This window comes from Dendrobates tinctorius, unplaced genomic scaffold (assembly GCF_039654945.1).
Source record: "Dendrobates tinctorius isolate UK_male_01 unplaced genomic scaffold, ASM3965494v1 ptg000047l, whole genome shotgun sequence".
Lineage (NCBI taxonomy): Eukaryota > Metazoa > Chordata > Amphibia > Anura > Dendrobatidae > Dendrobates > Dendrobates tinctorius.
This window is the reverse complement of record NW_027361715.1, coordinates 2,394,230-2,409,022: the sequence shown is the minus strand read 5'-3', so window position 1 is coordinate 2,409,022 and position 14,793 is coordinate 2,394,230. Positions and strand designations below refer to the sequence as shown.

At 46.5% G+C, this 14,793-nt stretch overlaps 2 protein-coding genes across 3 annotated transcripts; one reads left to right on the top strand and one right to left on the bottom strand.

Annotated features, from left to right (window-relative positions):
- Nucleotides 1–236: 236 nt before the first annotated feature.
- Nucleotides 237–8,838, bottom strand: CNEP1R1 (CTD nuclear envelope phosphatase 1 regulatory subunit 1). Its single transcript, XM_073576167.1, has 6 exons — nt 8,729–8,838; nt 6,131–6,202; nt 2,832–2,905; nt 2,632–2,741; nt 2,035–2,089; nt 237–492 (listed from the first exon to the last, which is right to left on the bottom strand). Exons 1-6 carry the CDS (start codon nt 8,751–8,753, stop codon nt 451–453), a joined length of 378 nt encoding a protein of 125 aa, XP_073432268.1. The 5' UTR covers nt 8,754–8,838; the 3' UTR covers nt 237–450.
- Nucleotides 8,839–8,906: 68 nt separating this feature from the next.
- On the top strand, nt 8,907–13,255 carry TIPRL (TOR signaling pathway regulator). Of its 2 annotated transcripts, none has more exons than XM_073576164.1 (2): nt 8,907–9,056; nt 11,772–13,255. In XM_073576164.1, exon 2 carries the CDS (start codon nt 11,791–11,793, stop codon nt 12,613–12,615), a length of 825 nt encoding a protein of 274 aa, XP_073432265.1. In that variant the 5' UTR covers nt 8,907–9,056; nt 11,772–11,790; the 3' UTR covers nt 12,616–13,255. The 2 variants fall into 2 exon arrangements, with proteins under 2 accessions (XP_073432265.1, XP_073432266.1); XM_073576165.1 differs by having other exon boundaries at nt 9,004–9,140.
- The last annotated feature ends 1,538 nt before the right edge of the window (nt 13,256–14,793 follow it).

The following is a 14,793-nucleotide window of genomic DNA, read 5'->3' as shown; positions in this document are numbered from 1 at the left end:
TACGTAAATGAGCTGTTAAGATCTATGGGCCGGACATAGATCTTCCTGATGATCTGCCTCCAGAGATTATTATAAATGAAAGGAGGAGACATCTAATGACTGACAGTCTTCTCTCCTCATCTACATGTCTGGAATAAGACATGGCATAGAGTGAGTGAAAGTACGTAGCCTTTATCTCCTCAGATCAGGACTAACCCGCTGGACCTGGGACGGCTGGGACCTATGAATATAGGAGACACTTTGCAATGTATTTATTTTTCCACACATGATGAAACATTAATGGTAGTGCCAGTCCCTGTACAACGATCGCGTGTCCTCTTGGGTGAATGATTCAAAGTTCAAATCACTTTGACTTGGGAGATTCATCGTCCTTCATAAATAACCATCTCCAAAAGAGAGAACGTATCCCAGGAAGACACTGGGATCAAGCTCAAGTCGTGGCAGAAGATCTCACTGGACGTGGGGTCGCGGCTTTAGAATTAATTTGCCCGTCTGCAAAAGAAATAACACAATAGTGAAGGTGGGGGGCAGGAAGATTCCCCCATAGTATAAAAATGAAAGACTTAACAGACACAACAAGCCTCCCCCACTGACAGGGAGCTGTAGAGAGGTAATCCAGTTATCAGATAGGCGATAACAACTAGATCAACGGGAGAGCTAAGCGGGATCCAATCACCAGAACACCCACAGAGGGCCAGTCCCCATCTGCCCGTGCGCTACCACTTCTTGCCATATGGCTTATGGTAAAAGCCAAATCAGAATCTCGATTTGCAGACACATGTTTCGGGGTTTTGCCCCTCCTCAGCAAATCAGGAGATCCAATTTGGTTTCTTCTAAGTCAAAGCTCGTTAAAGGGTCGATATTGACTTTTAGGATTGCTACATCCAATAGGTGGCGCTAGAGTTCAAGTCCCTGAAGAGGCAATATACATGTGTGTGGCTGTAAGACAACTAGATGCAGCAGAAGCCTCCCCCCACTACTAACCGTGACCTGGCCCTGACTGACACTGGCTCTGCATTGGGGCCGACTGTCAGTCAGGGCCTGCATTTACAGATGTCGCTCTGTACTCTCAGAGCGGTAACTGAACCTGCGCAGGCGCTGCCCCCGTGACTGAAGCGGGAACACTGTTGGGGAGAATTAAGTTAATTTTCGTCCCACAGCGTTCAGCTACGTGCAAGTGCCAGCCAGCATTATAACACTATTATATATGGAGGATAAAAGCGTTATTTCTAGTGACAGGTTCCTTTTAATGGTGAATCCGTCAATGACCTCTGTCTGATGGCTGGGTCTGTAACTTCCTTTGATCTTTCACATAAGCTGATTTCTGACCACATGAAAGTTTACCTTTCCTGTGCACATAAGTCAGCTTAGAAGAAAGTGCAGAAGACCCTGTGTCCCTGCTGTCAGAATGAGCTCATTGACCAATTTAATGTTAAAGGGAACATGTCAGAAACTTCTGATTGACAATTCAGTATCTGTGTACCAGAGCAAAGGACCTGTCAATCAGCTAGAAGGTGCTGCTAAGTAGGAATTACAGCGTGAGGTGGAGGAGCTGGAAGTGCATTGTGACTCCCCAATGCACCTCCAGGCCATCTCAATAGTGATTTCTCGCTGTAGGGTCATAACGGGATTGACTAGCTAATCTTTTAAAGGGATACACAGTCACATAAATGGATTGAGAGGTGCATGTGTGTGTGGGCATTCAAATTTCTGACAGGTTCTCTTTAAGGGGAGATGTCCAATACTGGACAACTCTTTAATAATGGCACCAGCAAGGTGCAGAAATGAAAAAAGTAAACTTACCTTCTGGACTGGTGCAACTCCTCCACTCTCAGCCCAGTGTCCCCCGCCAGTCTCATGGCCAGAGGGAGACACCTGGCTTGGATTGGAGAAGCAGCGCTGGTTCTGGAGGAGAGTATTCATATATATATTTTTTTTAATTTATGCAGCACCCTAGGGTGACCAATATAAATGGACAATTGTGTTAGCCTCTACTTAGAAAAGCTTTGAACGTTATCAGAGTATAATACGTACATCGTCACATGACATGTTGTATTCCGCTAGTACCGTCCGACATCGTGCTGCTATTCTGAAAATTTGGTTAAGAAAGTGAGCAAGTTACAAGTTAAATTAATCTGAGACCAAGTTACAGACTCTGCACATGGATTTCCTCTGCATCTATTCCCTACATATGTTGCATGGAGGAGTACTGGTTTTCTGGGTGAGAAGGGGGTCTAGGGGGTACGTACTTTTCTTAGACATCCTTTTCCAAGCTGACAGAAGCAGACTAAACTCCTGCCTCCCTCCATACACGATTCTAATGTTGGTCGCACCTGCCGATATCAATATGTTCGGCTGATACTCTACTGTGTATGGGGGGGAAGATATCCAATTTTGGACTACAGATCGCTTTGATCTCAAGGAGATAAGTCGCCAGCTGAGCTTGAAGTCAATGGCTTTCCATAGAGAACTCAGGAGTGCTCAGAAAACGTGCTCTTGTGTATGGGAGAGATCTCAGTGAAATCCATTTACATACTACATCTTGCTCAGCACCTTGTCTTTCCTACAGCTTACTATGATTGCCAAATGCAAGAAGCAAACTAGTTCAGTGAAAGACCATTAAAAGGATACATCGACGGGGCCACCACCCGCTTGTGTATACCAGCGAAGAACAGCCCTATTAGCGTTATGCAGCTAATTGTAAAGAAGGGATGATTCCATAATGACGTGAAGAATGAAACCTGGAAAAGAAGAACGGATCAGTCTGACTTTTCTCCATCAAGGACAGGAGTGTACTTAGTGGGATAAATCCTTTAAGAACTAAGAATTACCTTTTGCGTCTCTGGATCTATGAGCCAGTTCCAGGCCCCAGTAGCGGTACAGACGGACACTACGATGAGAATCACTATTGGGAGAAGACAGAGGGTGCAGATTATACTAGTACTTTAACGTCTCCACCGGTTTCACATGTCCTACATTCAGAGACCGAGCACGGCATGAAGTGTCAGATTTAGCTCCGGGTCTCCTAACCTGAACTCTACTGCCTCCTAAACACCGATGAGACTGCTGCGGCAGGTCAGGTCTGTTGCTAGTCCGGCCATGGTAGTCAGTACTCAGATACTCAGATCACAACTATCCAATGTGTGGACGAGCCTTAGGATATTGCATGTCCAGCTCAGTCGCAGATTGACACTGACTGCTGTGCAGAACAATTCTTACAGTTTATAAGTATGCCAAAAAGGTTTGCTAAGTATTAGTGATCAGCATTTGGTATTAGTCTGAATCTGTAATACAACTTTATTATATATATATATATATATATATATATATATATATACACACATACACATATACACTAGCTGAAGAGCCCGGCGTTGCCTGGTCATCATAGTAACCAGCTGTGGTTAGTTATAACAAATTATAATGATTATATTGCACATAAAAACATTTCACATCATATATTCAACACTACAGATTTGCAACACAAATTAACTAAACGATTACCCAAGTATTGATAGTATTTTATTTTCAACTCATTCAAGATTTTTGGTTTTTCCTTTCTGTGCAGATGAACAGATTTTTGGCAGTTCCAACTCTTGAACAGACCACGTAAAGTTGACCATGAGAAAAGCATGGAGATTGCAAATCGATCCCTACTACTTTCAAGGACTGTCCCTGAGCCTTGTTAATGGACATTGCAAATAGCAGTTGAACTGGAAACTGGAGGCGTTTAAAATCAAAAAACAAATCAGATGGAATGAGTGGAATTCTTGGAATGAAAATGTCCTTTCCTTGGGCACATCCTGTTTCTGAGCTGTGTATCTAAGCCTTTCCTGTGTGATAATGTCTGCTGAGCTGTGTATCTAATCCTATCGTGTGTTACTGACTGCTCAGCCTTGTATCTAATCCTATCCTGTGGAATACTGACTGCTGAGCAGTGTATCTAATCCTATCCTGTGTGATAATAACTGCTGAGCCGTGTTTATCTAACTCTATCCTGTGTGATACTGACTGCTCAGCCGTGTACCTAACCCTATCCTGTGTGATACTGACTGCTCAGCCGTGTATCTAACCCTATCCTGTGGAATACTGACTGCTGAGCAGTGTATCTAATCCTATCCTGTGTGATACTGACTGCTGAGCCGTGTACCTAATCCTATCATGTGTGTTACTGACTGCTGAGCCGTGTACCTAATCCTATCATGTGTGATACTGACTGCTGAGCCGTGTATCTAATCCTATTCTGTGTGATACTGACTGCTGAGCCATGTATCTAATCCTATCCTGTGTGATACTGACTGCTGAGCCGTGTATCTAATCCTATCCTGTGTGATACTGACTGCTGAGCCGTGTATCTAATCCTATTCTGTGTGATACTGACTGCTGAGCCATGTATCTAATCCTATTCTGTGTGATACTGACTGCTGAGCCGTGTTTCTAATACTATTCTATGTGACACTGTGTGCTGAGCTGCGTATCTAATCCTATTCTGTGTGATACTGCCTGCTGAGCTGCACATCTAATCCTCTCCTGTGTGATAGTGACTGCTGAGCCGTGTATCTAATCCTATCCTGTGTGATACTGACTGCTGAGCCGTGTATCTAATCCTATCCTGTGTGATACTGACTGCTGAGCCATGTGTCTAATCTTATCCTGTGTGATACTGACTGCTGAGCCATGTGTCTAATCCTATCCTGTGTGATACTGACTGCTGAGCCGTGTATCTAATCCTATCCTGTGTGATACTGACTGCTGAGCCGTGTATCTAATCCTATCCTGTGTGATACTGACTGCTGAGCCGTGTATCTAATCCTATCCTGTGTGATACTGACTGCTGAGCCGTGTATCTAATCCTATCCTGTGTGATACTGACTGCTGAGCCGTGTATCTAATCCTATCCTGTGTGATACTGCCTGCTGAGCCATGTGTCTAATCTTATCCTGTGTGATACTGACTGTTGAGCTGTGTATCTAATCCTATCCTGTGTGATACTGACTGCTGAGCCCTGTATCTAATCCTATCCTGTGTGATACTGTGCTCCCCCTGCAGTCTGTGTCAGAGGGTGGTCTGTGTTGGCACGGTAATAAATTGTGTTATTTCCAGCTTTAGAGAAGGACGATAACACCATAAAAATGATAAGAATAATAGGCCTCAGTTACCACAACTGTCTACAAAGAAAACTGTTGCTGATAGCAACCAATCACAGCTCATTTTTCATCTTTTAAACAGCTCTGGGACAGCGTGGTGAGTTTTGAGTGGCGACTTTTGTGTGGCGAGGTTGGTGTATGTGTGGTGAAATGTGTGCTGAGGGTGGTATATGTGTTGAAGCACGTGGTAGTGTGTGGCGCATTTTGTGTTTGAGTTCATATCCCCGTGTGTGGTGAGTATCCCGTGTCAGGGCCCCACCTTAGCAACTGTACGGTATATACTCTTTGGCGCCATCGCTCTCATTCTTTAAGTCCCCCTTGTTCACATCTGGCAGCTGTCAATTTGCCTCCAACACTTTTCCTTTAACTTTTTCCCCATTATGTAGATAGGGGCAAAATTGTTTGGTGAATTGGAATGCGCAGGGTTAAAATTTCGCCTCACAACATAGCCTACGACACTCTCGGGGTCCAGATGTGTGACTGTGCCAAATTTTATGGCTGTAGCTGCGACGGTGCGGATGCCAATCCCGGACATACATACATACACACACATTGAGCTTTATATATTAGATATAAAAGTGTTTTAATTTTTCCTTAAAGGGTTATTCCCCAAAAATAAATCCATTCATGGACTATGGGACTAGTGGACTTGTTGAGCGCAGTGCCATAGACAATGAATGGAGAGGAGGTTGAGCATGTGCATTTCTTCTCTGTTCAGGATGGTGCTAAAGCCCGGATCTCTGCATCGCTGGTAGCACCAGTAATCAGCAAGTTATATTGTGGATAGGGAAAAATTCCCCTCCCAAAAAAACAAGTTATTATCCTTTCAAATTAAAAATCTGCTTGTTTAAATGCAAACAAAAAGAATGCAGAATGAGGCGTACAATGAATTTTAACAGGAAATCAAAATTGTGTTGTATTTATCTCCATCTTTCTATTGCACGGAATCTCCTTACAGAAGCGCCATCATCCTTGTAACTTACTTCTCCAACGTCCGGTCGCAGGTTGTAAACACGAAATATATTCTGTGAGCCTTCGCTCGAAAGCCTTTAGATCTAGGCGGAAAACAGATCTGTAAGAACATAAGCGCCAAACAGTCTACTGTGAGAAATGGGCGATATTACTGGATAAAGACGATAGGGGAGAGATCGCTGCCCATTGCATGCATTCAGATTCCAGTACCACTGCAGCCATGGGCTCAATGACTCATGCAGTCTACACCGGTCATTTGACGTCACGGCAGCAGCCTGTAAATAATCACCAGGAGCAGCGATGCTTGAGTCAGGTTTGGGAAGCAGCGCTCCATTTGTTATTTTTAACCTGTCAAAACTTTGGGGAGCAGAAAAGTTTAATCCTAAAAACCCCTTTAATGCCATACATGTACAGCAGATGGGCACACTGCATGGAGCAGGAACAGGGGCTGAGCCTGCTCCATACAGAGCAGGTGACTAGCAAAAGAAGCTCCCTCCAATTGCATCAGTTTAACCTTTTAAATGCCATAATTGGGGCGCTTAAAAGGCTTTAACATGGAGGCTGCCAGGTCCAATAGCCGTGAGCGAACCGATGAGTTGATATAACAGCCGGGGGCCTGGCAGTTTCTGCTGTGTTATAACAGCTATGAAGCCCAGTCACCCTGGGATTATCAATTTCACAACACATCACAGGTTCAAATCCCAAAAGAGGACTACGGTAATTAAAAATGGAAAACAAAAACAGGAAAAACATGTGGTATATATTTATATATTTTTTTTTTTAGGTTTCCACATGCAGAATTCTTCAGAATAGTTATATACGGTAAACAAAAAAGAATGCCTGAACTGTCGCTTTTCAGCTACTGCATGTCCCTCAAACATAAGGGCAATCAAAAAAATTGCATGTACCCCAAAATGGTATCATTAGAAATGACAACTCAGCGCACTTAAACAAGCCCTTGCTGAGTGATTGCTGTAAACGGTGCACGAGGGCTGCACACAGTGACCGACGACCGTACAGGGAGCACGAGGGCTGCACACAGTGACCGACGACCGTACAGGGAGCATGAGGGCTGCACACAGTGACCGACGACCGTACAGGGAGCACGAGGGCTGCACACAGTGACCGACGACCGTACAGGGAGCACGAGGGCTGCACACAGTGACCGACGACCGTACATGGTGCACGAGGGCTGCACACAGTGACCGACTACCGTACATGGTGCATGAGGGCTGCACACAGTGACCGACGACCGTACAGGGAGCACGAGGGCTGCACACAGTGACCGACGACCGTACAGGGAGCACGAGGGCTGCACACAGTGACCGACGACCGTACAGGGAGCACGAGGGCTGCACACAGTGACCGACGACCGTACATGGTGCATGAGGGCTGCACACAGTGACCGACGACCTACAGGGAGCACGAGGGCTGCACACAGTGACCGACGACCGTACAGGGAGCACGAGGGCTGCACACAGTGGCCGACGACCGTACAGGGAGCACGAGGGCTGCACACAGTGACCGACGACCGTACAGGGAGCACGAGGGCTGCACACAGTGACCGACGACCGTACAGGGAGCACGAGGGCTGCACACAGTGACCGACGACCGTACAGGGAGCACGAGGGCTGCACACAGTGACCGACGACCGTACAGGGAGCACGAGGGCTGCACACAGTGACCGACGACCGTACAGGGAGCACGAGGGCTGCACACAGTGACCGACGACCGTACATGGTGCACGAGGGCTGCATATGGTCATTGACAACCGTATACGGAGCATGACGGCTGCACACAGTCACTGAAGGCCTATACGGTGCATGAGGGCTGCACATGATCAGTGACGGACGTATACGGTGCATGACGGCTGCACACGGTCACTGACGGCCGTATACGGTGCATGACGGCTGCACACGGTCACTGACGGCCGTATACGGTGCATGAGGGCTGCACACGGTCACTGACGGCCGTATACGGTGCATGACGGCTGCACACGGTCACTGACGGCCGTATACGGTGCATGACGGCTGCACACGGTCACTGACGGCCGTATACGGTGCATGACGGCTGCACACGGTCACTGACGGCCGTATACGGTGCATGAGGGCTGCACACGGTCACTGACGGCCGTATACGGTGCATGAGGGCTGCACACGGTCACTGACGGCCGTATACGGTGCATGAGGGCTGCACACGGTCACTGACGGCCGTATACGGTGCATGAGGGCTGCACACGGTCACTGACGGCCGTATACGGTGCATGAGGGCTGCACACGGTCACTGACGGCCGTACACGGTCACTGACGGCTGCACACGGTGCATGAGGGCTGCACACGATCACTGATGGCCGCCCTATAGTTATTATATAGATTTATCAATATCTCACCAACTGACACATTTTATTTGCAGGAAAACTAATTTAATAACACACACAGTAAGCAGAAAATCCAAACACGTGTAAAGCAGCCGCAGCACCGCACACTGAGCGTCCACCTCTACAGGTCTCCATGGTAACACTGACACATGCAGCGCCCTCCTGGGTGCACTACAACTACATGGACGCCCCCCCCAGCCTCCATGCACCCCGCACCCCGCTATTGCCGCACCTTCTGCCTGTTCCAGGGAATTCATGTCTGCCTCACTTCCTGTATTCTGGCCCCTTCATGAAACCTTCATGTAACCGCCTCAGTGATAGGTCTACTCTCACCAGCCCATTGATCTGATTGGCTGCAGCTGCCCCGCCCAGCTAGAGCCTCCCGTACGTGTTCTCACGATGACGTCATACGCGCGCTGCCTTTACTGAAACGCGTGAAACGTCCGCCGCGCTTGTGATTGGACAAGGCGGCTGCCAGTCTTTTTCGGAGGGCCCTCGTGATTGGCTGGAACGTATGGAGGCGGGATATCGTGCAGGAAGGGAGGACAGCGTTGCTGGTGGTCAGTATGGGGACGGTTGTGGCAGGCCGTGACTGGGGAGCACGGGGACTCTCTTCACAGAATGCAGCCTTAGTGCTGCTGCAGGTGGCTCTTTTACTTAAAAACGCCCTGGGGGGGTGACAGGTTCGGGATATCCAAATAATCCCCACATTCCGTCTGTGACTGCCCCCATCAATCAGCGGAGAGTTTCTAGTCGGACCCCCACTGCTCTCTAGCATTGGCTTATATAAAAGGGGACTTTTTTAACCAATTAAATGCATGTATTTGGGGTTAATCGTTCTTATAGTCTATTTTCCATCGGGTGCCATTAGAATTATTGCACCGTTTGTCCTCTATAGTGTGGCTGCAGAATGAGTTAACTGAGAGACCATCAGTGAGCTCGATGGGCGAGTTTCTGAGCCTTAGGCCTCATTCAAACATCTGGGGTGATTTTTGTCATCTTTTACATGTGAAGGAAAGAAAAAGTAATCTATTCTTTTCATATATAACAGTCTGTGAAAATCATTTTGGTGCGGCAGCCGCACTGTCAAAGGACGCATGCGGCGGCAAAAGCATACCTGCGCACGGCCTGCATATGCAATGCTAAAGATAGGGTACGCAGGTCGCATGCAGCGTCATGCGCCCATAGGCGGAGCTGACCGGAGGAGGAGCGGCATGGGGGCGGAGCTTCACAGCGAGCGTCCGCTATGCCTCCAAACGCTAGTGTAAGGCTAAGTGCACACGTACCGGAACTCTCGCGGAAATTACCGCGAGAATTCCGGAATTCCAGTCCGCGGGAAAATCGCATTTTAAATTCCCGCGATTTTCCCGCGGAAAAACTAGCATTTTGCAAGCGTAATTAGCTTGCAGAATGCTAGCGTTTTCCAAGCGATCTGTAGCATCGCTTGGAGAACTGATTGACAGGTTGGTCACACTCGTCATACATAGTGTTTGACGAGTGTGACCAACTTTTTACTACTGAGGCTGCCTATGCTGCATCAGTAGTAAAAGATAGAATGTAAAAAAAAAATAAAAAATGGTGTTATTCTTACCCTCCGACGTCCCGCGGATCCGTTCCCAGTAATCCTTTGCGAAAATGCCCGCGATGACGTCCGTTCTCGTGGGATCGCGATGTCTCGAGGTAATTCGCGATGACGTCACGCGAATGACCGCGAGACTTCGCGATCCCGCGAGAACGGACACCATCGCGGGCATTTTCGCAAAGGATTACTGGGAACGAGAGCGTGGAGAGAAGCGGGAAGGCTGCGCGGGACGTCGGAAGGTAAGAATAACAATTTTTTATTTTAAATTCTATTTTTTACAGGGATATGGTACCCAAAGCCCGGAGGACAGTCTCCTCTCCTCCGGACCGTGGGTACCATCCGCAAATGTTCTGCTTACTTTTTGCATGGTGAGCACAGCCACATGCGGGAAGTAAGCGGAACAATACATTCCTCTGGGTGCGGGATCGCCGCGATTCCGCAAATTAATGAGCATTCTGCGGTTTTTACCGCGAAGCGATTCCGCCGCGGTAAAAACCGCAGCATTAGCACAGCATTGCGGAATCCCATAGGAATGCATGGGATGCTTATTTTTCGCGGCAAAATCGCGTGGTTAAAACCGCCGCGGAAACGCGAAAAAAACGCCACGTGTGAACTCAGCCTAAAGCTAACCTCATGAAAACTTTTAGCCATTGAGAGAATAACAGCTGTTTATGGCTTTTTGCCTAGGCCACTGACCGCTGCTGCTAGTCGGGAGACTATTCGCAGTGCTTGCAAGCTTTTCTCTTTTGAGACTGTAAGCACTGGCAGGATCACCGGAGTGCACCGGTCAGCTTCAGGGCGGTTCTTAAAAACAAAACAGTGGCGGCGGTCGGTCTCCTAGGCAAGGAGATGTAAACAAAAGAAAAGTATTTATTTCTCCGGAACGGCTGCTCCTTTTATTTTACTAAGCAGTAAGTTACAAAAGTGCTTATTTTTATAAATGAATTTGGTATTAACCCTTTTAAGAAAGACATTTTAAGGCAGCTCCATTCATCAGATGCCAGCCAACATCGCTGATCATTACTTCCCGTCTTAGGGCACAGTATATAGTGTCTTGTGGACTTTAGCTCCTTCTTGTGCTGCCTTGGTCTGCTAAAGCGGTGCATTTTATGTCTATATATACCGTATTTATTTAACCCCTGCTTACTGTACAGGTTACAGTCAGACCGCTCTGGTCCTCTCGAAATGCCACGTTTTAGAAAAGCGTGAATGGTGCCAATGATACTGCGTCTATACATTACTATCGGGACATGGCGGATAACGTGCACCTGTGTTATTCATTAGAACAGCACGAGCAAGTGCCGTTACTCCAGTTTGCCTAGGGTGCTCGGGTGACATGTTCAAGTCCCTGCACCCGCATGTTTCGCAGCTGTTAGACACCCACAAAACATGCAGGAATTGCCTGACATACACTAGGTATCCTCGCATGGTATGTGACTAACAGCCTCGAAACATATGCTCGCGAGACTTGAACATGTCACCAGAGCACCTTAGGCAAACTGGAGTAATGGCACATGCGCTCATCACTAAACAGAACACACAGTACCTGCTGATCGCGCCTACGTCCTGGCAGGTAGGTCTACACGGGACATCATCAGCACCTCTCGCCTACAGATGTGGAAACACTCCTGCTCTTGTTGGTGCATTGTCCAGCGGCATGTCCACTAACAGTACCTCCTTTCTCTGTCTTCAGACCCTGACCGGTTCCAGCTATGATGATTCACGGATTCAAAAGCAGCAATCAAGACTTTAGTTTTGGACCATGGAAAGTCACGGCCATCAAAACGCATATTATGAAGTCGGCCGATGTGGAGAAGCTGGCTGAAGAAATGAACATGCCCTGTCTTCCAGAAATGATGTTTGGGGATAACGTCTTAAGGATCCAACACTCCTCCGGCTTCGGGATTGAGTTCACGGCTAAGGATGGACTGAGAAGGGTGAATAAGAACAAGGGAATGGTCAAGGTCGCTTGTGCTGAGGAATGGCAGGAAAGCAGGTCAGACAGCGAGCACAGTAAAGAAATCGTGAAGCCCTACGACTGGACATATACCACAGATTACAAGGGCACCTTGCTTGGTCACGACCTGACATTTAATACCGTTCCCACCACCGAACGGATTAATACGGAAAAACTGAAGACAAGGGAGCAGATCATGTTTTTCGAGGAAGTGCTGCTGTTTGAAGACGAACTCCATGACCATGGAGTGTCTAGCCTGAGTGTGAAGATCAGAGTCATGCCTTCCAGCTTTTTTCTTCTCCTCAGGTTTTTCCTAAGGGTGGACGGCGTCCTTATCCGAATGAACGACACTCGTCTTTACCACGAGTCTGACAAGACGTTCATGCTGAGAGAATACACATCGAGGGAAAGTAAAATCAGCAACCTCAGTCATGTCCCGCCACCGCTCTACACCGAGCCTAATGAAATCTCTCAGTACTTGCCCATTACGGAAACGATTTACGAAAAGTTAGAATTTCCATCGTTGGCACAGACAGAATTGGGTGACTCTCCCGGTCCAGTAAGCGAAGCGGCATCATAAGATGGTCTTCAGCGGATGATTCAGATGTAGAGATCTGGCAACGAACCATCGGCGTGTCATGAACAGTCGTCCGGCACGTTAGTCATATGGAATCTGCACGGAGCGCCCTCTGCTACGTATTTCGTGTAGGCGTACAACGCTACCCTTGTTAGATACCAATGCGGTAACGTTTCTGTCTGCTACATCTGTATGCGATCACAATCATTCACTGTGAATATTCTCGCCCCACAAAACATTACCACTTAGTAATTTGTGAAATACACAGATGATGCGTGTTTCACATGGGTTTCACCCACACGAGATGCCTTAGTTTGTCTCTGTATTTTCATGAGCCGTCCACTCATGATGGCAATATTCTGTGGGTTTGCTGTCCCATTATCCCATTACATGATTGACTCCAAGCTGATTATATAAGATGCCTCAGAAAACAATGTGATGCCGACTGAGCGGTGGATTCATCTGCGTGCTCGTATCTGTCCCCAGTTATTAAATTTCTGCTGATGTGCACTCAGAAGTTAAGTTCTTCCCCCCAAAATCCATCGAGCGCTCACTCCAAACCATTAGGAAGTTTTGACACGTAGCCCCTTTGCCCCTCTAGAGTTCGTAAAGATAATTTAATTAAAAAAAATTGTGAAAATTGGCGCTGTTTCTGGTTTGTCTTAATATTCATCATGTCTGACCTTGTGGGTTTTTGGTTTGTGTTCTATGCCAACTACATTTCCCTATCTATTTTCAAGTTTGTTTGGTTTTTTTTCCTTAAATACATGTATTTTGGGCTAAAAATCATTTTTGCAATTGGGTTTCATTGAAAATGGTGCACCATTTTGCTTTAACAGGCTTTGTTTCTCTACATATTCAACTTAATATGGTGTGTGGCCATAAACCAACTGAGAGGAGCTCAGAAAAAGACAGATAAGACTGTCACGTACCCACTTCTCAGCATGTGATTAGGGGTTGCGACTGCAAGGGTTAATCTACTTCCTCTCACTCAATCCAGCATTCAACCTCTGTTCTATGCTGCAGTGGGAGCATAAATCACAGACCGCACACCCCGTTTCATACGCGCTGCCATCACTCACCGAACACACAGGCGATGAGTCCTGGGAATACTACTATATGCCAATCACAAAACAAGATACTCAGAAACACAATCAGACCAGGAGGACATATTCCTGGCATAATAAATTACACCTAAATGCCTCCTCTGTTGTGTAAGACCTAAATATAGATCAGTCGCTAAAGACAAATATGGAAGGGGGAGAGTGGAAAACCACTAATAGACGACCACAGATCCGATATAAAAAAATATATATATTAGGACAAGTATACAGAATTTAGACAAATCAGTGCTCAATAGTGCATTAAAATAACCCACGCACCATGGGAAACATAGCAGACCTCCCTAAAGAGCTCAAATAATATAGTCCAAGTGGACACCACAATCTCCTCACATTAATAGATGTACGGTATTATCACTATATCATCACTTATATGACACATCTTCAATATTGCTTATTAACACACCAGCCCTGATGAGATATATCAAAATTATACATGGCCAATAGATATGTGTAAGTAAGTAAATATATATATATATATATATATATATATGGCACTGTATGAAAATATGGTGTAACCTAATAATATATGTCTAATGGTTACTCTCAGAGAGCAGCTATAACGGTAGACAAAGGGTGTCACTGTTAACATACACCACCAAGATGGTTATACAATTGCCTCATCAGAACTATTATTTCTATAGAGGACCTTATCTGTCCCAAAGAGGCAATAGAGTGACAACAGATCATAGAACTCACGTCTCACCATACAAGGCAAAATGGGAAAAAATAGGGAAAAATCCCAAGGCATCCATCATCTTATAGCCGCTGTTCAGGAGTTGCTACTCTCTAACCCAAAGACGCATACAGTGAACGAAGCGGTAATTTCTTACCAGCAAAGGGCGGTAGTGAAGGAGTCCCAGGGGGGTCTGCACGTGTACCCCCATATATTTTTTTATATCGGATCTGTGGTCGTCTATTAGTGGTTTTCCACTCTCCCCCTTCCATATATTCCCATCACCAGGATCACACACTCTAAGGCTATGGATTCTTTAGAGCATACAAGGTTCAAACTTGTTAAAGTTTTAAGCTTTAATAGAAAAGGTACAGTGCTTACAAT

Coding starts and splice junctions, on each gene's coding strand:
- CNEP1R1 (XM_073576167.1), bottom strand. CDS start 8,753: ATGAATTCCCTGGAACAGGCAGAAG. Junction 6,203..8,728: donor TTCCCTGGAACAGGCAGAAG/GTGCGGCAATAG, acceptor TTTTCCGCCTAG/ATCTAAAGGCTTTCGAGCGA. Junction 493..2,034: donor ACAACATGTCATGTGACGAT/GTACGTATTATA, acceptor TTTCTTTTGCAG/ACGGGCAAATTAATTCTAAA.
- TIPRL (XM_073576164.1), top strand. CDS start 11,791: ATGATGATTCACGGATTCAAAAGCAGCAATCAAGACTTTAGTTTTGGA.